Source organism: Schistocerca americana, chromosome 11, assembly GCF_021461395.2.
Source record: "Schistocerca americana isolate TAMUIC-IGC-003095 chromosome 11, iqSchAmer2.1, whole genome shotgun sequence".
In the NCBI taxonomy this organism is placed as follows: Eukaryota; Metazoa; Arthropoda; class Insecta; order Orthoptera; family Acrididae; genus Schistocerca; species Schistocerca americana.
In genome coordinates this window covers 195,494,954-195,521,007 of record NC_060129.1, presented here as the reverse complement: position 1 = coordinate 195,521,007, position 26,054 = coordinate 195,494,954, and the positions used below count along the sequence as shown (strand labels likewise).

Below are 26,054 nucleotides of genomic sequence, written 5' to 3'. Positions count from 1 at the left end.
TCACCTAAAGTTGACGCTTGAGTACCACTCCTCCGCTGTTCGATCGTGTGTGTCGGAGAGCACCGAATTACGTAGGGATCCAAAGGGAACGGTGATGGACCTTAGGTGCAGAAGAGACTGGAACAGCACATTACGTCCACATGCTAACACCTTTTTATAGGTCTTTTTCACAGACGCACATGTACATTACCATGAGGGGTGAGGTACACGTACACACGTGTTTTCCGTTTTCAATTACGGAGTGGAATAGAGTGTGTCCCGACATGTCAGGCCAATAGATGTTCAATGTGGTGGCCATCATTTGCTGCACACAATTGCAATCTCTGGCGTAATGAATGTCGTACACGCCGCAGTACATCTGGTGTAGTGTCGCCGCAGGCTGCCACAATACGTTGTTTCGTATCCTCTGGGGTTGTGGGCACATCACGGTACACATTCTCCTTTAACGTACCCCACAGAAAGAAGTCCAGAGGTGTAAGATCAGGAGAACGGGCTGGCCAATTTATGCGTCCTCCGTGGCCGTGTTTGTCACAACACGCAACAGAACGTCGGAGGTTTCAAGCGTCAACTTTAGGTTACAATATCTCCAGATGTAATTAACATTTTACAATGCAACAAACGGCACTGATTACGTATTTGTTTATATGTTCAGATGTGCTAACAAAACTAACGTGGTTCCATTTACAAAAAACGTAGGTTTGTGTTAAAAAACATACTTCCGTGCGTTTTTTTATGGTTTGTATTAACCAATTACACTAGCCCCTCTCCTCACGTTCGGTCTGTGGAATCGGTTCGTCAGTATTTGATGTGGTTTACGAAATACATCCAGCGGTAACGTTAGGTGACTCACCCTGTATATACAGGGTGTCCCGGCTATCTTGTCCACCCAAAATACCTCTGGAACAATAACAGCTATTGGAAAACGACTTTCGCCGGTGTCAATGTAGGGCTGGGGCCCATGAATGTACATATTTGGAAACATTCTAAAACGAAAGCATATGTGTTTTTTAACACAAACTTATGTTTTTTTTTAAATGGCCCTCCTATATTTTTTCTTCAGCAATCCATAGCATGACAAAGCACATACACAATGGCGTTGATTGCATCGCAATATCCCCATTACATCCCGAGATACTGAGACGCGAAGTTGACGCTTGAAACACCCGACATGCGCTGCTAGCGCACGTCCTGAGGCTCAGGCGTGAACCCCATGCTGCCCGTAATCGCGATGTGATTGACATGCGTAATCACACCTCCATACTTATCAAGAGGTCCGAAACGATTCCAGCAGGTATTTATCCCATAGACTAGGGGTGACGCGGTTCTGTAACATATCTGTGTACCACAACGTTAGTCACAAAGTTAACTTCACTTATCGTTAATCCGTTACTAAAAAGGTAATGCCGTTCAACGTTAAAACTTTACTTTACTGTAGATTTAGCGCAAGTGACAGTTAATCATTCACTCGTAGTAGTAAAATTCATTTTGATGGTTTTAGTGAAACGAGCAAGTGGACTAAAAGTTTTGGTGGCAGCAGACCGTATTATTCGTTTCGGACGTCTTGATAAGTATGGAGGTGTGATTACACTAGGGTGTCCATTTCATTTTCATTGAAAAAGGGGAGATTTAAAATAAATTAGTGAAAAACCTGGGACAATGAGGAAAAAAAACGGGACATGAATATTGTATTGACCAAATTTAATACAGATACAAGTTTACCTTTATAACGTGCTCTCAGATTATCCCAAATCACTTTTTACAATTATTCTGCCACACTATCACCGTACTTTTCACTTTTATGTACTTTATCAAGAAGTGCATTTTCGTTTTAAATTGTATCATAAAAGTCAGTGCACGATACAGCATTAAAGTGTGTTTTCACAATGAGCAAGGTCCTCACTGTTTCAACTTTCATTCTGTTTTTTTCCATCTGACCACAAAGAGTTCACTAACGAAAACACACGTTCCACAGCAGCATTTGACCCAAGAATTGCCAGACAAAACTCCACCGAGTGAATCATGTTTTTACTTTTGAAATAAGCGAATCTTTTACACCAGGTTGCACTAACACTTTCTTTGTCTCCTTCTTCACTTTTTATGAAGTTCTGTGCACAGGAAAATTCATCAAACAGTTCGTCTTCATCAAAAGGAAAATTTGGTACAATACTTTTAGCAAAAACACAACAGTCCTGAATATCCTTCCACTGTAGCTGCTCCTTTTCAGTATTAACCCAGTCAAATGCTTTAAAAGGTGTGAGAAATAGTAAACACCATTTTTAATACACTCCTGGAAATAGAAAAAAGAACACATTGACACCGGTGTGTCAGACCCACCATACTTGCTCCGGACACTGCGAGAGGGCTGTACAAGCAATGATCACACGCACGGCACAGCGGACACACCAGGAACCGCGGTGTTGGCCGTCGAATGGCGCTAGCTGCGCAGCATTTGTGCACCGCCGCCGTCAGTGTCAGCCAGTTTGCCGTGGCATACGGAGCTCCATCGCAGTCTTTAAAACTGGTAGCATGCCGCGACAGCGTGGACGTGAACCGTATGTGCAGTTGACGGACTTTGAGCGAGGGCGTATAGTGGGGATGCGGGAGGCCGGGTGGACGTACCGCCGAATTGCTCAACACGTGGGGCGTGAGGTCTCCACAGTACATCGATGTTGTCGCCAGTGGTCGGCGGAAGGTGCACGTGCCCGTCGACCTGGGACCGGACCGCAGCGACGCACGGATGCACGCCAAGACCGTAGGATCCTACGCAGTGCCGTAGGGGACCGCACCGCCACTTCCCAGCAAATTAGGGACACTGTTGCTCCTGGGGTATCGGCGAGGACCATTCGCAACCGTCTCCATGAAGCTGGGCTACGGTCCCGCACACCGTTAGGCCGTCTTCCGCTCACGCCCCAACATCGTGCAGCCCGCCTCCAGTGGTGTCGCGACAGGCGTGAATGGAGGGACGAATGGAGGCGTGTCGTCTTCAGCGATGAGAGTCGCTTCTGCCTTGGTGCCAATGATGGTCGTATGCGTGTTTGGCGCCGTGCAGGTGAGCGCCACAATCAGGACTGCATACGACCGAGGCACACAGGGCCAACACCCGGCATCATGGTGTGGGGAGCGATCTCCTACACTGGCCGTACACCACTGGTGATCCTCGAGGGGACACTGAATAGTGCACGGTACATCCAAACCGTCATCGAACCCATCGTTCTACCATTCCTAGACCGGCAAGGGAACTTGCTGTTCCAACAGGACAATGCACGTCCGCATGTATCCCGTGCCACCCAACGTGCTCCAGAAGGTGTAAGTCAACTACCCTGGCCAGCAAGATCTCCGGATCTGTCCCCCATTGAGCATGTTTGGGACTGGATGAAGCGTCGTCTCACGCGGTCTGCACGTCCAGCACGAACGCTGGTCCAACTGAGGCGCCAGGTGGAAATAGCATGGCAAGCCGTTCCACAGGACTACATCCAGCATCTCTACGATCGTCTCCATGGGAGAATAGCAGCCTGCATTGCTGCGAAAGGTGGATATACACTGTACTAGTGCCGACATTGTGCATGCTCTGTTGCCTGTGTCTATGTGGTTCTGTCAGTGTGATCATGTGATGTATCTGACCCCAGGAATGTGTCAATAAAGTTTCCCCTTCCTGGGACAATGAATTCACGGTGTTCTTATTTCAATTTCCAGGAGTGTATTTAAAATTACTTGCGTTTTTTGATAGTTCGGTACATGTTTGGGGTTAGCTGAAAGTCATCACACGCTTCTTAGCGTAAATAATTGCGCAGTTAATAGCAAGTCAAACAACCAGTAACTTAAAATACTCTAACCAAGCGGAATCATAAAAAGACGGGACATTTGAGCGTCCCCCAAAAAACTTTCGGGACAGCGGGACATTTTGGTAAAAAACGGGACTGTCCCGGGAAAAACGGGACGAATGGACACCCTAGATTACGCATGTCAATCACATCGCGATTACGGGCAGCATGGGGTTCACGCCTGAGCCTCAGGACGTGCGCTAGCAGCGCATGTCGGGTGTTTCAAGCGTCAACTTCGCGTCTCAATATCTCCGGATGTAATGGGAATATTGCGATGCAATCAACGCCACTGTGTATGTGCTTTGTCATGCTATGGATTGCTGAAGAAAAAATATAGGAGGGCCATTTAAAAAAAAACATAAGTTTGTGTTAAAAAACACATATGCTTTCGTTTTAGAATGTTTCCAAATATGTACATTCATGGGCCCCAGCCCTACATTGATACCGGTGAAAGTCGTTTTCCAATAGCTGTTATTGTTCCAGAGATATTTTGGGTGGACAAGATAGCTGGGACACCCTGTATATTGTCATTAAGAGAAAGACAGAGGAGAAAATTTACGTTCTCCTTCTCTTGGTCGTCGTCTGTGTTTGTTCTCCGGTTCTCTTGTTCTCGTTAAAATAATAACAGCTTACGTATAGCTGTATCAGCGCTGTAATCGTATGCGTAATGAATTAACTGCTAAAACATATAACTGTTTAGACGTGGTTGTTTCGTGCCTTTATTCCGTAGATTTGTGTGCCCTGCGTCAAATATCTGCATTATTCCAGCATTCATAGCAGACGGCCGGCAAAACAATCGAGCAGCGTCTGACCGGCCAGATCGCCGCCATTAAGCGGCCAAATTGAATTTCAACCCTTTTCCCTCCAACAGCGCTCGTATCCGCGCAACAAAGGCTAATACGAAGTGCATTCAAGTTCTAAGGCCTATGATTTTTTTTCTCCGGACTGGAAAGAGATAGAAACATGTGCATTGTTTTAAAATGAGGCCACGTTCATTGTCAATACGTCCCACAGATGGCAGCACCGCACCGCAGGTGGAATTTTACCGCCAGCGGCGAGAATGAGAACTGTTTTAAATACTTAAAATGGCGACGTTTTCCTTATTCGAACAGCGTGCAATCATTCGTTTTCTGAATTTGGGTGGTGTGAAACCAATTGAAATTCGTCGACAGTTGAAAGAGACATGTGGTGATGGAGTTACAGATGTGTCGAAAGTGCGTTCATGGGTGCGACAGTTTAACGAAGGCAGAACATCGTGTGACAACAAACCGAAACAACTTCGGGCTCGCACAAGCGGGTCTGACGACACGATCGAGAAAGTGGAGAGAACTGTTTTGGGGGATCGCCGAATGGCTGTCGAACAGATCGCCTCCAGAGTTGGCATTTCTGTGGGTTCTGTGCACACAATCCTGCACGACGACCTGAAAATGCGAAAAGTGTCATCCAGGTGGGTGCCACGAATGCTGACGGACGACCACACGGCTGCCCGTGTGGCACGTTGCCGAGCAATGTTGACGCGCAACGACAGCACGAATGGGACTTTCTTTTCGTCGGTTGTGACAATGGATGAGACGTGGATGCCATTTTGCAATCCAGAAACAAAGCCAGTCAGCTCAATGGAAGCACACAGATTCACCGCCACCAAAAAAATTTCGGGTAACCGCCAGTGCTGAAAAAATGATGGTGTCCATTGTCTGGGACAGCGAGGGCGTAATCCTTACCCATTGCGTTCCAAAGGGCACTGCGGTAACAGGTGCATCCTACGAAAATGTTTTGAAGAACAAATTCCTTCCTGCACTGCAACAAAAACGTCCGGGAAGGGCTGCGCGTGTGCTGTTTCACCGAGACAACGCACCCGCACATCGAGCTAACGTTACGCAACAGTTTCTTCGTGATAACAACTCTGAAGTGATTCCTCATGCTCCCTACTCACCTGACCTGGCTCCTAGTGACTTTTGGCTTTTTCCAACAATGAAAGACACTCTCCGTGGCCGCACATTCACCAGCCGTGCTGCTATTGCCTCAGCGATTTTCCAGTGGTCAAAACAGACTCCTAAAGAAGCCTTCGCCGCTGCCATGGAATCGTGGTGTCAGCGTTGTGAAAAATGTGTACGTCTGCAGGGCGATTACGTCGAGAAGTAACGCCAGTTTCATCGATTTCGGGTGAGTAGTTAATTAGAAAAAAAAATCGGAGGCCTTAGATCTTGAATGCACTTCGTACTTCCTTTCACAGGACTTGGTGCATCTGGTGCAGCCAATATTTTACAGTTTTTTTTTCCCCCCAAGTACGTGGACTTTAAATATTTTGTGTGTGTGTGTGTGTGTGTGTGTGTGTGTCTGTGTTTCTGATCTGGCCACGTTTAACGAAGAGCCAACATGGTTATGTTCTCAGTTAAATGTAACGAGAGCAACTAAATGAGAACTGAAGTTAATACAAACTGTTTGCTATTTAATTTCGGCGACAGATTTCACACGGAATTTTGTGTCTGTCTGTTGTGACTGGCAACAGATGTGTGTTATCCCGTGATTTTAAAATCGTGCTCTTACGCTATCCGAGGCAGAAAGTGTTATTAATTCCGTTAATTCATTACGAGACTCAGTGAAATAATCCTGTGGCATCTTAGTGAACGGCACTCCAGTGCGACGAAAGTACATCAGACGCAGTTTCTGTTAAAGGAAGCTTAACTATGGCAAACCAAGAAAGTTAAATAATAACCGGAAGTAATTATCAGTAATCATTAAAGAATTTTTTTCTCAGTAACAATAACATTTTTTTAGAGACATTATATAAAGTTCGCACAAAAGTTATACATTCAGAGAGAACTGGATGCTGTGTCCACTGCCAATGGTGTGGTCTAATGGCGCCGGAATGTTCGGTCAGGGAGCCGGTTCGCCTCTGTAATAAAAAAACTGAGTGGAAGGTTGAACAAACGAACTTTAACGGATGTCATGTGACGTCCACAACGACCAAACCCAACGATCAACAATGGTCAAAAAAAAAAAAAAAAAGGGTGTTTCTGTTAACCTCATCATTTCATCGTCATGATCCTCATCATTGGTGACGGAAGCTAGATTGGTTCAAATGGTCGAAATGGCTCTGAGCACTATGGGACTCAACTGCTGTGGACATCAGTCCCCTAGAACTTAGAACTAGTTAAACCCAACTAACCTAAGGACATCACAAACATCCATGCCCGAGGCAGGATTCGAACCTGCGAACGTAGCGGTCTTGCGGTTCCAGACTGCAGCGCCTTTAACCGCACGGCCACTTCGGCCGGCGAGGCTAGATTGGACTGTGTACAAAACTGAACTGTGAAAGAATTGGGACTTCGTACAGGCGCTGATGACCAGGCAGTTGACCGCCCCACAAACCAAACGCCATCACTGGCAACCCTTTTGCTACACCGCATTACACCTGGTAAGGTTTTGTGTTCGTCGTGTTTACATATTACTGTGCGCCTCTGTGTGTAGATACGGGGGACCTACGGACACGTGAGTGTACCGCCTTCAAAGATTTGGAGGTCGTTATATGCCGAAGACTTCCGGCATAAGAAGTCAGCCTCATTCTGCCAACGGCCTTGTCAAAGAGGGCGGAGGAGCGGATAGAGGTTCAGGGCACCCTCTTGTCCTAGGGGTGGGAAATTGCCCCTAAAGGCGGAAGAATCAGCAATGATCAACGACATGAGCATGCAGAAGGCAATGGAAACCACTGCATTAAAGACACATAACGTGTATCCACAGGACATGGGGCCTGTATTTGAAGAAGTGTCGTGATGATCTCTCCATTGGCAAAAGATTCCGGAATAGTCCCCCATTCGGATCTCCGGGAGGGGACTGCCAAGGGGGAGGTTACCATGAGAAAAAGATTGAATAATCAACGAAAGGATAACGTTCTACGAGTCGGGGCGTGGAATGTCAGAAGCTTGAACGTGGTAGCGAAACTAGAAAATCTGAAAAGGGAAATGCAAAGGCTCAATCTAGATATAGTAGGGGTCAGTGAAGTGAAATGGAAGGAAGACAAGGATTTCTGGTCAAATGAGTATCTGGTAATATCAACAGCAGCAGAAAATGGTATAACAGGTGTAGGATTCGTTATGAATAGGAAGGTAGGGCAGAGGGTGTGTTACTGTGAACAGTTCAGTGACCGGGTTGTTCTAATCAGAAACGACAACAGACCAACACCGACAACGATAGTTCAGGTATACATGCCGACGTCTCAAGCTGAAGAAGAACAGATAAAGAAAGCGTATGAGGATATTGAAAGGGTAATGCAGTATGTAAAGGGGGACGAAAATCTAATAGTCATGGGCGACTGGAATGCAGTTGCAGGGGAAGGAGTAGAAGAAAAGGTTACAGGAGAGTATGGGCTTGGGACGAGGAACGAAAAAGGAGAAAGACTAATTGAGTTCTGTAACAAGTTTCAGCTAGTAATAGCGAATACCCTGTTCAAGAATCACAAGAGGAGGAGGTATACTTGGAAAAGGCCGGGAGATACGGGAAGGTTTCAATTAGATTACATCATGGTCAGACAGAGATTCCGAAATCAGATACTGGACTGTAAGGCGTACGCAGGAGCAGATATGGACTCAGATCACAATATAGTAGTGATGAAGAGTAGGCTGAAGTTCAAGACATTAGTCAGGAAGAATCAATACGCAGAGAAGTGGGATACGGAAGTACTAAGGAATGACGAGATACGTTTGAAGTTCTCTAACGCTATAGATACAGCAATAAGGAATAGCGCAGTAGGCAGTACAGTTGAAGAGGAATGGACATCTCTAAAAAGGGCCATGACAGAAGTTGGGAAGGAAAACATAGGTACAAAGAAGGTAGCTGCGAAGAAACCATGGGTAACAGAAGAAATACTTCAGTTGATTGACGAAAGGAGGAAGTACAAACATGTTCCGGGAAAATCAGGAATACAGAAATACAAGTCGCTGAGGAATGAAATAAGTAGGAAGTGCAGGGAAGCTAAGACGAAATGGCTGCAGGAAAAATGTGAAGACATCGAAAAAGAAACGATTGTCGGAAGGACAGACTCAGCATACAGGAAAGTCAAAACAACCTTTGGTGACATTAAGCAACGGTGGTAACATTAAGAGTGCAACGGGAATTCCACTGTTAAATGCAGAGGAGAGAGCAGATAGGTGGAAAGAATACATTGAAAGCCTCTATGAGGGTGAAGATTTGTCTGATTTGATAGAAGAAGAAACAGGAGTCGATTTAGAAGAGATAGGGGATCCGGTATTAGAATGGGAATTTAAAAGAGCTTTGGAGGACTTACGGTCAAATAAGGCAGAAGGGATAGATAACATTCCATCAGAATTTCTAAAATCATTGAGTGAAGTGACAACAAAACGACTATTCACGTTGGTGTGTAGAATATATGAGTCTGGCGATATACCATCTGACTTTCGGAAAAGCATCATCCACACAATTCCGAAGATGGCAAGAGTTGACAAGTTCGAGAATTATCGCACAATCAGCTTAACAGCTCATGCATCGAAGCTGCTTACAAGAATAATATACAGAAGAATGAAAAAGAAAATTGAGAATGCGCTAGGTGACGATCAGTTTGGCTTTAGGAAAAGTAGAGGGACGAGAGAGGGAATTCTGACGTTACGGCTAATAATGGAAGCAAGGCTAATGAGGCGGCCAGTGTGGCCGAGCGGTTCTAGGCGCTTCAGCCTGGAACCGCGCGACCGCTACGGTCGCAGGTTCGAATCCTGCCTCGGGTATGGATGTGTGTGATGTCCTTAGGTTAGTTAGGTCTAAGTAGTTCTAAGTTCTAGGGGACTGATGACCTCAGATGTTAAGTCCCATAGTGCTCAGAGCCATTTAAACCACTTTAAACCAAGGCTAAAGCAAAATCAAGACACTTTCATAGGATTTGTCGACCTGGAAAAAGCGTTCGGCAATATAAAATGGTGGAAGCTGTTCGAGATTCTGAAAAAAGTAGGGGTAAGCTATAGGGAGAGACGGGTCATATACAATATGTAAAACAACCAAGAGGGAATAATAAGAGTGGACGATCAAGAACGAAGTGCTCGTATTAAGAAGGGTGTAAGACAAGGCTGCAGCCTTTCGCCCCTACTCTTCAATCCGTACATCGAGGAAGCAATGATGGAAATAAAAGAAAGGTTCCGGAGTGGAATTAAAATACAAGGTGAAAGGATATCAATGATACGATTCGCTGATGACATTGCTATCCTGAGTGAAAGTGAAGAAGAATTAAATGATCTGCTGAACGGAATTAACAGTCTAATGTGTACACAGTATGGTTTGAGAGTAAATCGGAGAAAGACGAAGGTAATGAGAAGTAGTAGAAATGAGAACAGCGAGAAACTTAACATCAGGATTGATGGTCACGAAGTCAATGAAGTTAAGGAATTCTGCTACCTAGGCAGTAAAATAACCAATGACGGACGGAGCAAGGAGGACATCAAAAGCAGACTCGCTATGGCAAAAAAGGCATTTCTGGCCAAGAGAAGTCTACTAGTATCAAATACCGGCCTTAATTTGAGGAAAAAATTTCTGAGGATGTACGTCTGGAGTTCAGTATTGTATGGTAGTGAAACATGGACTGTGGGAAAACTGGAACAGAGGAGAATCGAAGCATTTGAGATGTGGTGCTATAGACGAATGTTGAAAATTAGGTGGACTGATAAGGTAAGGAATGAGGAGGTTCTACGCAGAATCGGAGAGGAAAGGAATATGTGGAAAACACTGATTTGGAGAAGCGACAGGATGATAGGGCATCTGCTAAGACATGAGGGAATGACTGCCATGGTACTAGAGGGAGCTGTAGAGGGCAGAAACTGTAGAGGAAGACAGAGATTGGAATACGTCAAGCAAATAATTGAGGACGTAGATTGCAAGTGCTACTCTGTGATGAAGAGGTTAGCACAGGAAAGGAATTCGTGGCGGGCCGCATCAAACCAGTCAGTAGACTGATGACCGAAAAAAAAAAAAAATATGCCAGTTGAAGGTGGAGGGACGGGGAGGGGGGGGGGGGGGTACGGGGAAGGGGGGGGGGAGAAAGTAAAGGAAAGGGCAGGGAAGGAGGGATTACTAGCGTCAGCTGCATCCGGACATCACGCTGAACGAGTGGCGAAGTGTGATAACGTGTGCTGGACTGGGATTCGAACCCGGGACCTCCTGTTTAGGTTGGTTGGTTGTTTCGGGGAAGGAGACCAGACAGCGAGGTCATCGATCTCATCGGGTTAGGGAAGGACGGGGAAGGAAGTCGGCCGTGCCCTTTGAAAGGAACCATCCCGGCATTTGCCTGGAGCGATTTAGGGAAATCACGGAAAACCTAAATCAGGATGGCCGGACGCGGGATTGAACCGTCGTCCTCCCGATTGCGAGTCCAGTGTCTAACCACTGCGCCACCTCGCTCGGTATCCTCCTGTTTACTAGACAGGTGCGGTAACCACTCGTATAACTGATTCGCCTAGATGGCCAATGGACCCACTCTTCAGTGCAGATGCACAAGTACATCGGACCTACCGCGGGAATCTCGGAGTAGGGAGCTTGGAGAACTCGGGATTGGTGGCGTTCGGTGGGTAAGTAAATCAGCCTTGAGCGAGTCGATATAGTGCGCGCAGACGAGATAACACTGTTCCCTGGATGCCGCGGTTGTTAACAACCACTGCCTGGGAAGCAGGAGATCCCGGGTTCGAACCCCGGTCTGGCGCACATTTTCACTCGTCACCGCGGATTCCGCGTAATGTGATATTTGCCGATTGCAGTGCTATCTACCAGGAATGGACAACAACGGTTTCGGTATACTGTACGTATTTTTTGGCTTAGAACCCGAATATGCGCTAAAAATGGGCGGTTCCCGTTTGAAAATACAAAGTTGACCCCGTGGTTAATAGATGGCCAGTGATAGCAAAGACACATGTCTCCTTTACTAACGTTAGCTTTTCATCTACAACACTTTTTTTGTATGATTTGACGTTTTCGAGATTGTTGGTTGTCTCATCCCAAAACAAACATCTTTCTTTCAGGAGTGCTAGTTCTGCAATGTTCGCGGAAGAGCTTCTATGAATTTCGGAAGGTAGGTGACGAGGTACTGGCAGAATTGAAGCTGTGAGGACGGGGCGTGAGTCGTGCTTGGGTATCTCAGATGGTAGAGCACTTGCCCGCGAAAGGCAAAGGTCACGAGTTCGAGTCTCGGTCTGACACACAGTTTTAAACTGCGAGAAGTGCCATATCAGCGTACACTCCGCTGCAGAGTCCAAATCTCATTCTAGGCTGTGGCTAAGCCGTATCTCCGCAATATCCTTTCTTTCAGGAGTGCTAGTTCTGAAAGGTTCGCAGGAGAGCTGTGAGGACGGGGGGGGGGGGGGGGGGGGTGAGTCGTGCTTGGACAGCTCAGTCGGTAGAGCACTTGCCCGCGATAGGCAAAGGTCCCGAGTTCGAGTCTCGGTCCGGCACACAGTTTTAATCTGTCGAGAAGTTTCATATCAACGCACAATCCGCTGCAGAGTGAAAATCTCATTCTGGATCTTGTATGTTACTTGACACCGACACATGACGTGAAAGTTAGATTAGTCCTTACGTTTTGCACTCTACAGAAGAAGTCCAATGGTTTTTGGGGGTATGGTTTTAGAATTATTATTTTTTTATTGTCCTCTACTGCTCCATTTCGTTTGTACCCACAACATTCAAAAAGTCAGTAGTGAATGAATAAGCATTCTTTGTTATATCAGTCCTCTCCTTTTATAAATGGTTCAAATGGTTCTGAGCACTATGGGACTTACCTCGGACGTCATCAGTCCCCTGGAACTAGAACTACTTAAACCTAACTAACCTAAGGACATCACACACATCCATGCCCGAGACAGGATTCGAACCTGCGACCATAGCGGTGGGGCTGTTCCAGACTGCAACGCTTAGAACCGCTCGGCCACACCGTCCGGCTCTCTTTTTATACTAATGAAGCCATTTTAATATTTCTTCGATCACGGACTTACATTCAGCTAAAATCAATGTAATTGTTAAGTGTTGTTGCAGTAGTATTTCTATGACAACTCTCACCTTCAACGTTTTCAAGCTGTTACAGAATCAAATGTTGAAAATCGATATGGAGCTGGCGTTGTGGGTGATGTTCAAAAGCCTGAAGTATATATATATATATATATATATATATATATATATATATACTCCTGGAAATTGAAATAAGAACACCGTGAATTCATTGTCCCAGGAAGGGGAAACTTTATTGACACATTCCTGGGGTCAGATACATCACATGATCACACTGACAGAACCACAGGCACATAGACACCGGCAACAGAGCATGCACAATGTCGGCACTAGTACAGTGTATATCCACCTTTCGCAGCAATGCAGGCTGCTATTCTCCCATGGAGACGATCGTAGAGATGCTGGATGTAGTCCTGTGGAACGGCTTGCCATGCCATTTCCACCTGGCGCCTCAGTTGGACCAGCGTTCGTGCTGGACGTGCAGACCGCGTGAGACGACGCTTCATCCAGTCCCAAACATGCTCAATGGGGGACAGATCCGGAGATCTTGCTGGCCAGGGTAGTTGACTTACACCTTCTAGAGCACGTTGGGTGGCACGGGATACATGCGGACGTGCATTGTCCTGTTGGAACAGCAAGTTCCCTTGCCGGTCTAGGAATGGTAGAACGATGGGTTCGATGACGGTTTGGATGTACCGTGCACTATTCAGTGTCCCCTCGACGATCACCAGTGGTGTACGGCCAGTGTAGGAGATCGCTCCCCACACCATGATGCCGGGTGTTGGCCCTGTGTGCCTCGGTCGTATGCAGTCCTGATTGTGGCGCTCACCTGCACGGCGCCAAACACGCATACGACCATCATTGGCACCAAGGCAGAAGCAACTCTCATCGCTGAGGACGACACGTCTCCATTCGTCCCTCCATTCACGCCTGTCGCTACACCACTGGAGGCGGGCTGCACGATGTTGGGGCGTGAGCGGAAGACGGCCTAACGGTGTGCGGGACCGTAGCCCAGCTTCATGGAGACGGTTGCGAATGGTCCTCGCCGATACCCCAGGAGCAACAGTGTCCCTAATTTGCTGGGAAGTGGAGGTGCGGTCCCCTACGGCACTGCGTAGGATCCTACGGTCTTGGCGTGCATCCGTGCGTCGCTGCGGTCCGGTCCCAGGTCGACGGGCACGTGCACCTTCCGCCGACCACTGGCGACAACATCGATGTACTGTGGAGACCTCACGCCCCACGTGTTGAGCAATTCGGCGGTACGTCCACCCGGCCTCCCGCATGCCCACTATACGCCCTCGCTCAAAGTCCGTCAACTGCACATACGGTTCACGTCCACGCTGTCGCGGCATGCTACCAGTGTTAAAGACTGCGATGGAGCTCCGTATGCCACGGCAAACTGGCTGACACTGACGGCGGCGGTGCACAAATGCTGCGCTGCTAGCGCCATTCGACGGCCAACACCGCGGTTCCTGGTGTGTCCGCTGTGCCGTGCGTGTGATCATTGCTTGTACAGCCCTCTCGCAGTGTCCGCAGCAAGTATGGTGGGTCTGACACACCGGTGTCAATGTGTTCTTTTTTAAATGTGATACTTGCTGAGCAGTTTTCGACTGGAGGCAGATCTGCAAGGCGTTGGGAAAGAAACATCTCGATAAGTACGAGGTGGAGCAGTGCTGCCAACTTACCGCGCCGGTTGCGATGTGGGACACCATGGCGGCCGGTTCGCCGTCTGCAGTCGTACCAACCCCGCGGGGAGCGGACGTTTCTGCGGGTGGAGGTGTGGAGTTGCAAGATGGCGCCGGACGATCGACGGTGTTGGTGCAGGGGCGGTGTCTAGCCGCTCCCGATGTGGGCGTCGAGCATTTCTGACGTGAGACCGCGCACGCCGTAAATCCTGCGAAACCACAGAGAAGGCGACCGTCACGCCTAGCTTAACGGTCGATGTGCGCCCGCAGTAGCGGCGCCGTCAACATTCTCGCAGTTGGGCTCCCGCAATGCGGCAATATGACGCTATGGCCGAGCAGTATTAATGATGCGTTGTAGATACTCACCGAAGTACACACAGGCGACAAGATCCATAGGATAGCGATATGCACATATACACTTGGTGGTACAGTGGAAACTCGATTAACCGTCATCTTCCGGACCGTGGTCGTGACGGTTGAGCGATTAGACGGGTAACAGAAACACTGTATACCTCCAAAACATAACCTCAATCATCTTCAACTTTTGTAGTCCTGTCTTTCTCAGTTGCGTGTAATATTACGGTATATTGATAATTTTTACTTATGGACCGTCTGACAGCAACTGAATAAAACACAATTTTAATGTCATACGCGTTTCTCCTTTATTTTCTGCAAGGCATCATCAGTGGCCTGGAATACGTACAATGTTAGCTATTTAATTTACATTTTTTGTCACTGTACCTATAGGTTATAAACAGTTCTGGTGGTTGGTATTTGCTATTAACACACACACAGAAACGCACACACAAATGAATACGCGAATAGATCAGAGATACTTTATAATTACACTCATAAGTTTGACAATAACATTCGATCTTTGGGAAAAACATTTGACAGTCGGCAACAGAAACCAAAACATTGCATTAAAACAAGCGTACAGTGCATAGTGCTGTGGAATGTGGGAAAAACCGCAAATTGGCGTTCATAAGAAGAAGAACAACACCAAAAATGCAACAGGAGCGTAATATGTAAGAAATTGTCCACGCAACCTGTAAGTACAGTTCAAAACATTACTACTTTATAGGAAATACCAACCACCAGAACTGTTTATAACCTACAGGCACAGTGACAAAAATGTAAATAAAATAGCTAACATATGTACATATTCCAGGCCACTGATGATGCCTTGCAGAAAATAAAGGCGAAGCGCGTATGGCACTAAAATTGTGTTTTATTCAGTTGCTGTCAGACGGTCCATAAGTAAAAAATTATCAATATACCGTAATAACCTCAATCAATTATTTTATGTATAGACACATATCACTCTCACAGTAATATAATAATATTTCGGAGCGAAAACAAATTAAACATCAAATTCATATCCGCGTTTACTCCACCTGCAGAGTGAAAATCTCATTCTGGAAACATCCCCCAGGCTGTGGCTAAGCCATGTCTCCGCAATATCCTTTCTTTCAGGAGTGCTAGTTCTGCAAGGTTCGCAGGAGAGCTTCTGTAAAGTTTGGAAGGTTGGAGACGAGGTACTGGCAGAAGTAAAGCTGTGAGCACCGGCCCTGAGTCGTGCTTCGGTAGCTCAGATGGTAGAGCACTTGCCCGCGAAAGGCAAAGGTCCCGAGTTCGAGTCTCGGTCGGGCACACAGTTTTAATCTGCCAGGAAGTTTCAAATTAAACACGATTGTAATAGCAAATAAAACTATTTATTACATTTTTGTACTTTGAAACCTGGAGCAGCTTTTTCAGAGCGTGATGCTAATGTCTTATGTGGTAAAGCCTTCTAATGAAGCCCAGTTTCATCACAATTGTAAACTTGCTCCCTAACAAGATTCAATTCAGCCATTTTTTTCTTTAATTTGTTCCCGGAACTCAACAATTACAGAGGTATCCGCGCTGAGTTTTCCTCCACTGATATCAAGTTGGCGAATGCCATGACGAAATTTAAACTTGTCGAGCCATCCGATATTGGCTTTAAAAGACGAGTCACCATCAAGTTTGTTGTTGATTTCAACACCTTTGGCCATTGTTATAGGCCCTGAAAGTGGAATCCCCTGACTTCTTGCTTGTATATACCGTCGATACATTGCAGTGTCCAATCCATCATATTTTGCAGGTTTCATTGCCTTTCTTGTTCGCACATCTCCATCCGTGCTCTGCATTGTTGACACATGTTGTTCTATTTTATCAGCATCACGTTTTATATCGTTAACTGTTGTTCTTCCAACACCATAAATCGGCGCTACACTTGTCGCAGTTCCGCCCTTTCTTAAGCGTTTTATAATTTCAAGTTTTTGATTAACAAGGGGAGGCCGGCAATTGTGAAATTCAGATTCGATTCATACTGCGCATAATAAGAGCTCATGGCCAGAGGTGTAATGTGGCAAAGCACCAAGATGCACTTCTCAGCCGTTGTCGAGAAAATCGACAGTTAAAAGAAACCGTTGCGGTGAAATACTCTCTACGATTTATAATTCTCTACAGCGTCGTGGCGCAGCGGTAAGCGCTCGGGTTGGTAATCCGAAGGTCGCCGAATCGAATCTCGCGCCATGTAACTTTTATTTAGTATTTGTTTTTTGTAAGTCAAACGTTCGAATTAGAGACCCCACGATATATATATATTGACTTACACTATACGTATTCGTTTCGGAATATCGTTTCTACGTCTTCCGTTAACTACACGTGTAAACATTATGAAGACAATTAATAACATTTGTGAAATACAACTTTGTTTGCGGAAAACATAATCATGTTCGAAGTCGCCAGTTTTTCCACGACAAACGACTTTCAACAACTTATTATAGGCATAATTGTTGCAACTGATTGCCGGGAAATATATATATATATATATATATATATATATATATATATATATATATATATATATATATATGTGTGTGTGTCTGTGTGTGTGTGTGTGTGTGTGTGTGTGTGTGTGTGTGTGTGAATTACAAAAAACAAATACTAAAAAAAAAAAAGTTGCATCGCCCGAGACTCGATCCGGCGACCTTCGTATTACGAACCCGAGCGTTTACGGCTGCGCCACGACGCTGTGGGGAATTATAAATAGTAGAGAGTATTTCACCGCAACGGTTTCTTTTAACTGTCGATTTTCTCGACAACGGCTGAGAAGTGCATCTTGGTGCTTTGCCACATTACAACTCTGGCCATGAGCTTTTATTATGCGCAGTATGAATCGAATCTGAATTTCACAATTGGCGACCTCCCCTTGTAAGTCCTAAAACAACACGTTTACGTTTTTCAGACATTTTATTGAGTCACTGTATCACACACAGCTGCACTAAATACGGTAGTGTAAAATATTTCTCAATAAAGCTTATTCAAGTGGAAAACGCGTAACACGACACAGCCCGCTGGATACACTGCGACAATTACAGTCTTCTCGCCACAGCTGGAAACCGATCCAGTGCGCTGATTGTTGACTCACAAGTGAGACAAAGACAAGAGAAGGGGGAGGAGATGTGTTAGCACGTCAACTGAAGGTCGTATTTTATGTACCATTCTACCGCGGGAGGGTACATTCACTTCCGACTAAAATAGAGTAAATAAACAAAGCGAACGCGTCACTGCACCTTAGAGCATTCTGTTATTACGGTACTATTATGCTGTTACAGCAGTGACGGTCAACTGGAACTGACGGTTTAAAGAGTGACGGATAATCGAGTTTTTACTGTACTAACGCTTACAGGAGGCATATATGGGCAGTGCACTGCCGAAGCTGTCATTTTGTACTTGGGTGATTCATGTGAAAAGGATTTCGACGCTGTTACGACCGCGTGACAGGAATTAAACAGACTATGAACGCGGAACTAGTGCTTGGAGCTGGACGCATGCGGCATTTCATTGCGAAAATCGTTAGGGAATTCAGTATTCCGAGATCCACAAAGTCAAGAGTGTGCCGGGAATACTATATTCCAGGCATTACCTCTCACCACGGACAGGGCAGAGGCCGACGGCCTTCACTTAACGACCGAGTGCAGCGGCGTTTGCGTAGTGTTGTCAGTGCTTACAGACAAGCAACACTGCGTGAAATAACCGCGGAAATCAATGCGGGACGTACGAGTAAGGTATGGAGCGAGGTGGCGCAGCGGTTAGCACACTGGGCTCGCATTCGGGAGGACGACGGTTCAATCCCGCGTCCGGCCACCCTCATTTAGGTTTTCCGAGATTTCCCTAAATCGCTCCAGGCAAATGCTGGGATGGTTCCTTTGAAAGGGCACGGCCGACTTCCTTCGCCATCCTTCCCTAATCCGATGAGATCGATGACCTCGCTGTTTGGTCTCTGCCCCCAAAACAACCCAACCCCAAACGAATAGGTTATCCGTTAGGGCAGTTTGGCGAAATTTGGCGCTTATGGGCTGTGGCAGCAGATGACTGACCCGAGTGCCTTGGCTAACATCACGACATCGCCTGCAGAGCCTCTCCTGCACCCGTGACCGTATCAGTTGGACCCTAGACGACTGGGAAACCGTGGTCTGGTCAGCTGAGTCGCGACTCCAGTTGGTAAGAGCTGATGGTAGGATTGGAGTGTGGCGGAGACCCACGTAGCCATGGACCCAATACTTAAACCTGACTAAGCTAAGGACATCACACACACCCATGCCCGAGGCAGGATTCGAACCTGCGACCGTAGCGGCCGCGCGGTTCCGGACTGAAGCGCCTCTGTTTTACTCCATGACTTTCCTTCAGTTGCTACGAACTGTGATCTTCCTGACAGGAAATCACAAACCCAATCATACAACTGAGACTGTACTGTGTAGGCACGCAATTTGATTAGAAGTCGCTTGTGCGACACAGTGTCAAAAGCCTACTAGAAATCTAAAAACATGGAATCAATTTGAGTACCCCTATGGATTGCAGTGATTACTTCGTGTGAATAAAGAGTTTATTGTATGTCACAAGGATGAAAATTTCTGAATCCGTGCTGATTAGTTGCACCTAGATCATTTCCCTCGAGCTAATTGATATCGTTTGAGCACAGTACAGGGGGAGTCAAAAGTCGCACTACACCCTGTTATGTCAAATCCCTGCAGGAATGGGGAATCCTGAATATTCCAGTAAGGTATGGGTACAGGTGTCTACCTTTAACAGTTAGCGAACATCGGTGCCATCTTGACATAGACCATCTTCGAATCGGTCATCGTTATAGAAAGGGGGTCGTGCCAAACTTCAAACAACTTCACCATTTTCTGATTTGTTCATTCTTGAAAATACACTACTGGCCATTAAAATTGCCACACCAAGAAGAAATGCAGATGATAAACGGGTTCAGTGGACAAATATACTAGAACTGACATGTGATTACATTTTCACGCAATGTGGGTGCATAGATCCTGAGAAATCAGTACCCAGAACAACCACCTCTGGCCGTAATAACGGCCTCGACACGCCTGGGCATTGAGTCAAATAGAGCTCGGATGGCGTGTACAGGTACAGCTGCCCGTGCAGCTTCAACACGATAGCACACTTCATCGAGAGTAGTGACCGGTGTATTGTGACGAGCCAGTTGCTCGGCCACCATTCACCAGACGTTTTCAGTTGGTGAGAGATCTGGAGAATGTGCTGGTCAGGGCAGCAGTCGAACATTTTCTGAATCCAGAAAGACCCGTACAGAACCTGCAACATGCGGTCGTGCATTATCCTGCTGAAATGTAGGGTTTCGCAGGGATCGAATGAAGGGTACAGCCACGGGTCGTAACACATCTGAAATGTAACGTCCACTGTTCAAACTGCCGTCAGTGCGAACGAGAAGTGACCGAGACGTGTAACCAATGGCACCCCATACCATCACGCCGGATGATACGCCAGTATGGTGATGACGAATACACGCTTCCAATGTGCGTTCACCGCGATGTCGCCAATCACGGATGCGACCATCGTGATGCTGTAAACAGAACCTGAATTCATCCAAAAAAATGACGTTTTGCCATTCGTGCACCCAGGTTCGTCGTCGAGTACACCATCGCAGGCGCTCCTGTCTGTGATGCAGCGTCAAAGGTAACCGCAGCCACGGTCTCCGAGCTGATAGTCCGTGCTGCTGAAAACGTCGTCGAACTGTTCGTGCAGATGGTCGTTGTCTTGCAAACGTCCCCATCTGCTGACTCGGGGATCGAGACGTGGCTGCACGATCCGTTACAGCCGTGCGGATAAGATGCCTGTCATCTCGACTGCTAGTGATACGAGGCCGTTGGGATCCAGCACGGCGTTCCGTATTACCCTCCTGAACCCACCGATTCCATATCTGCCAACAGTCATTGGATCTCGACCGACGCGAGCAGCAATGTCGCGATACGATAAACCGCAATCGCGATAGGCTACAATCCGACCTGTTAACAAAGTCGGAAACGCGATGGTACGCATTTCTCCTCCTTACACGAGGCATCACAACAACGTTTCACCAGGCAACGCCGGTCAACTGCTGTTTGTGTATGAGAAATCGGTTGGAAACTTTCCTCGTGTCAGCACGTTGTAGGTGTCGCCAGCCTTGAGTGAATGCTCTGAAAAGCTAAACTTTTATATATCACAGCATCTTCTTCCTGTCGGTTAAATTTTGCATCTGTAGCACGTCATCTTCGTGGCGTAGCAATTTTAATGGCCAGTAGTATAGATTTGCTGCAGAAATTATGGTTCAATAGATACAACACTTTTTTGTTGCAGGTGACTGAAGGGGCTTTGCCGAAGATGGAGAAAACTGAGACTGGTTGATTGGTTTTTGGAGGCAGCGAGCAACCAGCGAGATCATCGGATTAGGGAAGGGTGGGGAAGGGAGTTGGCCGTGCCCTTTCAAAGGGACAATCTCGGCATTTGCTTGAAGCGATTTAGGGAAATCACGGGAAACCTAAATCAGCATGGCGGGACGCGGCTTTGAACCGTCGTCCTACAGAATCCGAGTCCAGTGTCTTAACCACTCCACCTCCTTCTTCGGTCAAGGTGGCTCCCACGTTCCGTGCATACCATAAAAGATAGACCACCTCACCCATACCTCACTCGAATACTCAGGTTTCCCCATTCCTGGAGAGGTTTTGACGTAACAGGGTGTACTGCGACTGTTGACTGTAGATGTTTCAAAATCCTAGTGCGAATCGACGTTGGCAATGTTGTTGTTGTTGTGGTCTTCAGTCCTGAGACTGGTTTGATGCAGCTCTCCATGTTACTCCATCCAGTGCAAGCTTCTTCATCTCCCAGTACCTACTGCAACCTAAATCCTTCTGAATCTGTTTAGTGTATTCATCTGTTGGTCTCCCTCTACGATTTTTACCCTCCACGCTGCCCTCCAGTACTAAATTTGTGATCCCTTGATGCCTCAGAACATGTCCTACCAACCGATCCCTTCTTCTAGTCAAGTTGTGCCACAAACTTCTCTTCTCCCCAGTCCTATTCAATACCTCCTCATTACCGAGCGAGGTGGCGCAGTGGTTAGTACACTGGACTCGCATTCGGGAGGACGACGGTTCAATCCCGCGTCCGGCCATTCTGATTTAGGTTTTCCGTGATTTCCCTAAATCGCTCCAGGCAAATGCCGGGATGGTTCCACTGAAAGGGCACGGCCGAATTCCTTCCCTGTCCTTCCCTAATCCGATGAGACCGATGACCTCGCTGTTTGGTCTCCTTCCCCAAAACCAACCAACCAATACCTCCTCATTAGTTATCTGATCTACCCATCTTATCTTCAGCATTCTTCTGTAGCACCACATTTCGAAAGCTTCTATTATCTTCTTGTCGAAACTATTTATCGTCCACATTTCACTTCCATTCATGGCTACACTCCATACAAATACTTTCAGAAACGACTTCCTGACACTTAAGTCTATATTCTATGTTAACAAATTTCTCTTCTCCAGAAACGCTTTCCTTGTCATTGCCAGTCTACATTTTATATCCTCTCCACTTCGACCATCATCAGTTACTTTGCTCCCCAAATAGCAAAACTCCTTTACTACTTTAAATGTCTCATTTCCTAATCTAATTCCCTCAGCATCACCCGACTTAATTCGACTACATTCCATTATCCTCGTTTTGCTTTTGTTGATGTTCATCTTATATCCTCCTTTCAAGACTCTTCAAGACATTATCCATTCCGTTCAACTGCTCTTCCAAGTCCTTTGCTGTCTCTGACAGAATTACAATGTCATCGGCGAACCTCAAAGTTTTTATTTCTTCTCCATGGATTTTAATACCTACTCCGAACGTTTCTTTTGTTTCCTTTACTGCTTGCTCAATATACAGATTGAATAGCATCGGGGAGAGGCTACAACCCTGTCTCACTCCCTTCCCAACCACTGCTTCCCTTTCATGCCCCTCGACTCTTATAACTGCCATCTGGTTTCTGTGCAAATTGTAAATAGCCTTTCGCTCCCTCCATTGTACCCCTGCCACCTTCATAATTTGAAACAGAGTATTCCAGCCAACAGTGTCAAAAGTTTTCTCTACGTCTACAAATGCTAGAAACGTAGGTTTGCCTTTCCTTAATCTATCTTCTAAGATAAGTCGTAGGGTCAGTATTGCCTCACGTGTTCCAATATTTCTACGGAATCCAAACTGATCTTCCCCGAGGTCGGCTTCTACCAGTTTTTCCATTCGTCTGTAAAGAATTCGCGTTACTATTGTGCATACGTGACTTATTAAAGTGATAGTTCATTAAGTTTCACATCTGTCAACACATGCTTTCTATGGGATTGGAATTATTAAATTCTTCTTCAAGTCTGAGGGTATTTCGCCTATCTCATACATCTTGCTCACCAGACGGTAGAGTTTTGTCATGACTGGCTCTCCCAAGGCCATCAGTAGTTCTAATGGAATGTTGTCTACTTCCGGGGCCTTGTTTCGACTCAGGTCTTTGAGTGCTCTGTCAAACTCTTCACGCAGTATCTTATCTCCCATTTCATCTTCATCTACATCCTCTTCAATTTCTATAATATTGTCCTCAAGTACATCGCCCTTGTATAGACCCTCTACATACCCCTTGCACCTTTCTGCTTTCCCTTCTTGGCTTAGAACTGGGTTTCCATCTGGGCTCTTGATATTCATACAAGTGGTTCTTTAATTTTCCTGTAGGCAGTATCTATCTTACCCCTAGTGAGATAAGCCTCTACATCCTTACATTTGTCCTCTAGCCATCCCTGCTTAGCCATTTTACACTTCGTGTCGATCTCATCTTTGAGACATTTGTATTCCTTTTTGCCTGTTTCATTTACTGCATTTTTATGTTTTCTCCTTTCATCAGTTAAATTCACTATACCTTCTGTTACCCGAGGATTTCTGCTAGCCCTCGTCTTTTTACCTACTTGATCTTCTGCTGCCTTCACTACTTCATCCCTCAAAGCTACCCATTCTTCTTCTACTGTAATTCTTTCCCCCATTCCTGTCAATCGTTCCCTAATGCTCTCCCTGAAACTCTGTACAACCTCTGGTTTAGTCAGTTTATCCGGGTCCCATCTCCTTAAATTCCCACCTTTTTGCAGCTTCTTCAGTTTTAATCTACAGTTCATAACCAATAGATTGTGGTCAGAGTCCACATCTGCCCCTGGATATGTCTTACAATTTAAAACCTGGTTCCTTAATCTCTGTCTTACCATTATATAATCTATCTGATACCTTTTAGTATCTCCAGGGTTCTTCCATGTATACAACCTTCTATCAATGATTCTTAAACCAAGTGTTAGCTATGATTAAGTCGTGCTCTGCGCAAAATTATACCAGGCGGCTTCCTCTTTCATTTCTTGCCCCAAATCCATATTCACCTACTACGTTTCCTTTTCTCCCTTTTCCTACTACCGAATTCCAGTCACCGATGACTATTAAATTTTCGCCTCCCTTCACTATCTGAATAATTTCTTTTATTTCCTCATACATTTCTTCAATTTCTTCGTCATCTGCAGAGGTAGTTGGCAATACGGGTCCATAATTTGGCGGATTACTCCTACTGTCTTTCTTGAATACTGGTGCTGTGCAACTCTCTAGTCTTTAGGTTCGAATCTCTTCTCGAGCGAGCGGTTTTACATGGTTGTTAAGTATGAAGCTATTGTATCAGCAGACACTGAAAGAAACTTGATGTACAGTCTGAACTGTAGGCGTTGCATTTATTGTTTCAAGCTGCTTCGCTACGCGCAGGATATACAGGGTGATCCACGAAGATATACAAATATTTTAGTATGTTATTCTACAAGTAAAACTAAAGAAAAAAGTTCATACAAACATAGGTCCGCAAACGTTTGGTTGCGGAGTTCGGTTAATAAAAGATTTTGCCCGAGCATGAAGCCATCGCAAAACTGTGCGAGTATAAAGCAAAGGTCGATTCCCATTTATTTTGTTGTTATTGGTCTGGTGAATCTAATAAAACATGTCCCAGACGTGTCTCTGCAGTAGTTTTCGAGAACATTCAGAGAAGCAAAGATTATTATACCAGTAAATTTGTTTACTTCCATTAAGAATGTAGAATCGTTTATTTCATTGTTGGGAACCGTTAGTGAGTTGTTTCAGTCGTTTCCTAACGTTGAAACGACAGTTTTATTTCTGAACCAACCATCTTTGTCTCAACTTGACATATGGCAAATACTTTCCGGTATGTGTGTGTGTGTGTGTGTGTCTGTGTGTGTGTGTGTGGGTGGGTGGGTGGATCTTTGCTCAATATGGTAATGTGCAAATCGTATAAGTGCTGCATATACTTTGCAATAGTTCAAAAATACAATCCTGCAACTTTTGCAACAAAATTTCGCGGAATTTTCGATGGCACCGACACACCAAGAATATTTCGCTACAGTGGAAGAATAAAAATCGTGAACTGGCGATTATGTAAAGCACATCTGCTGAATATTGTGATCAGCCGTCTGATGATGAATGTGTCAGTTCGAAACCAGTTATGGTGACATCTAGTTAGAATAGAATAGAATAGCATTAAGAATAGTGGCTGGTTGCTGTCTTCTTATTTGTAAGAACCAGCCTACAGTAAATATAAATTGTTACCTATCGATATTTTATAAAAGATTGTTTAAATTAAGAAAACAACATCCAATTAAACTTTTGGCATAAAAATGAAAAATTAAATCATTTTATTTGTGTATGTGCGTTGTTTTATACCACACATGTGGTCTCACACTAATCGGAGTGATAAGCGTCGTCCAAACATGGGAAACAATAATTTTCACGGCATCGAGCAGACCGTACAAAAACTGTATTTTTTACTGTTGACACTGTAGCAATGCAATTTGAGAAGGAGACGGCACGACCGTGGGGTCGGGGATTTGTCCGCAGTTTTGTGTGGTGAAAGAGGACCCCTAACACCTCACGTGGCTGAAATATTAGGACGCACTACTCGGAAAATCCCGAGAAAAATCGATCCAAAGTTTCTTAGGTGCCTTATGAGTAAAAAATGTAAACCTACATGCGAGCCGCCGTTTGGCGTACATGGCTAGAGCTCGGACCGTTACGCCAGAGGTCTCGGGTTCGATTCCTCCTCGAACTTTCATTTTTCTTCTGTTGCTTGCAAAATTGCAGAGCATTGTTATAGGAGAATCGTGAAATTAAT

At 45.7% G+C, this 26,054-nt stretch overlaps 1 protein-coding gene across 1 annotated transcript in view; it reads right to left on the bottom strand.

Moving 5' to 3' along the window:
- LOC124553543 (forkhead box protein F2-like) overlaps positions 1 to 14,679 on the bottom strand; it is a 375,196-nt gene extending 360,517 nt beyond the window's left edge. The window contains exon 1 of the mRNA XM_047127390.1: positions 14,501 to 14,679. Within this exon, the coding sequence (XP_046983346.1) occupies positions 14,501 to 14,527 (27 nt within the window). The 5' untranslated portion in view covers positions 14,528 to 14,679. The remainder of the gene's footprint in view (positions 1 to 14,500) is intronic.
- Positions 14,680 to 26,054: the final 11,375 nt, after the last annotated feature.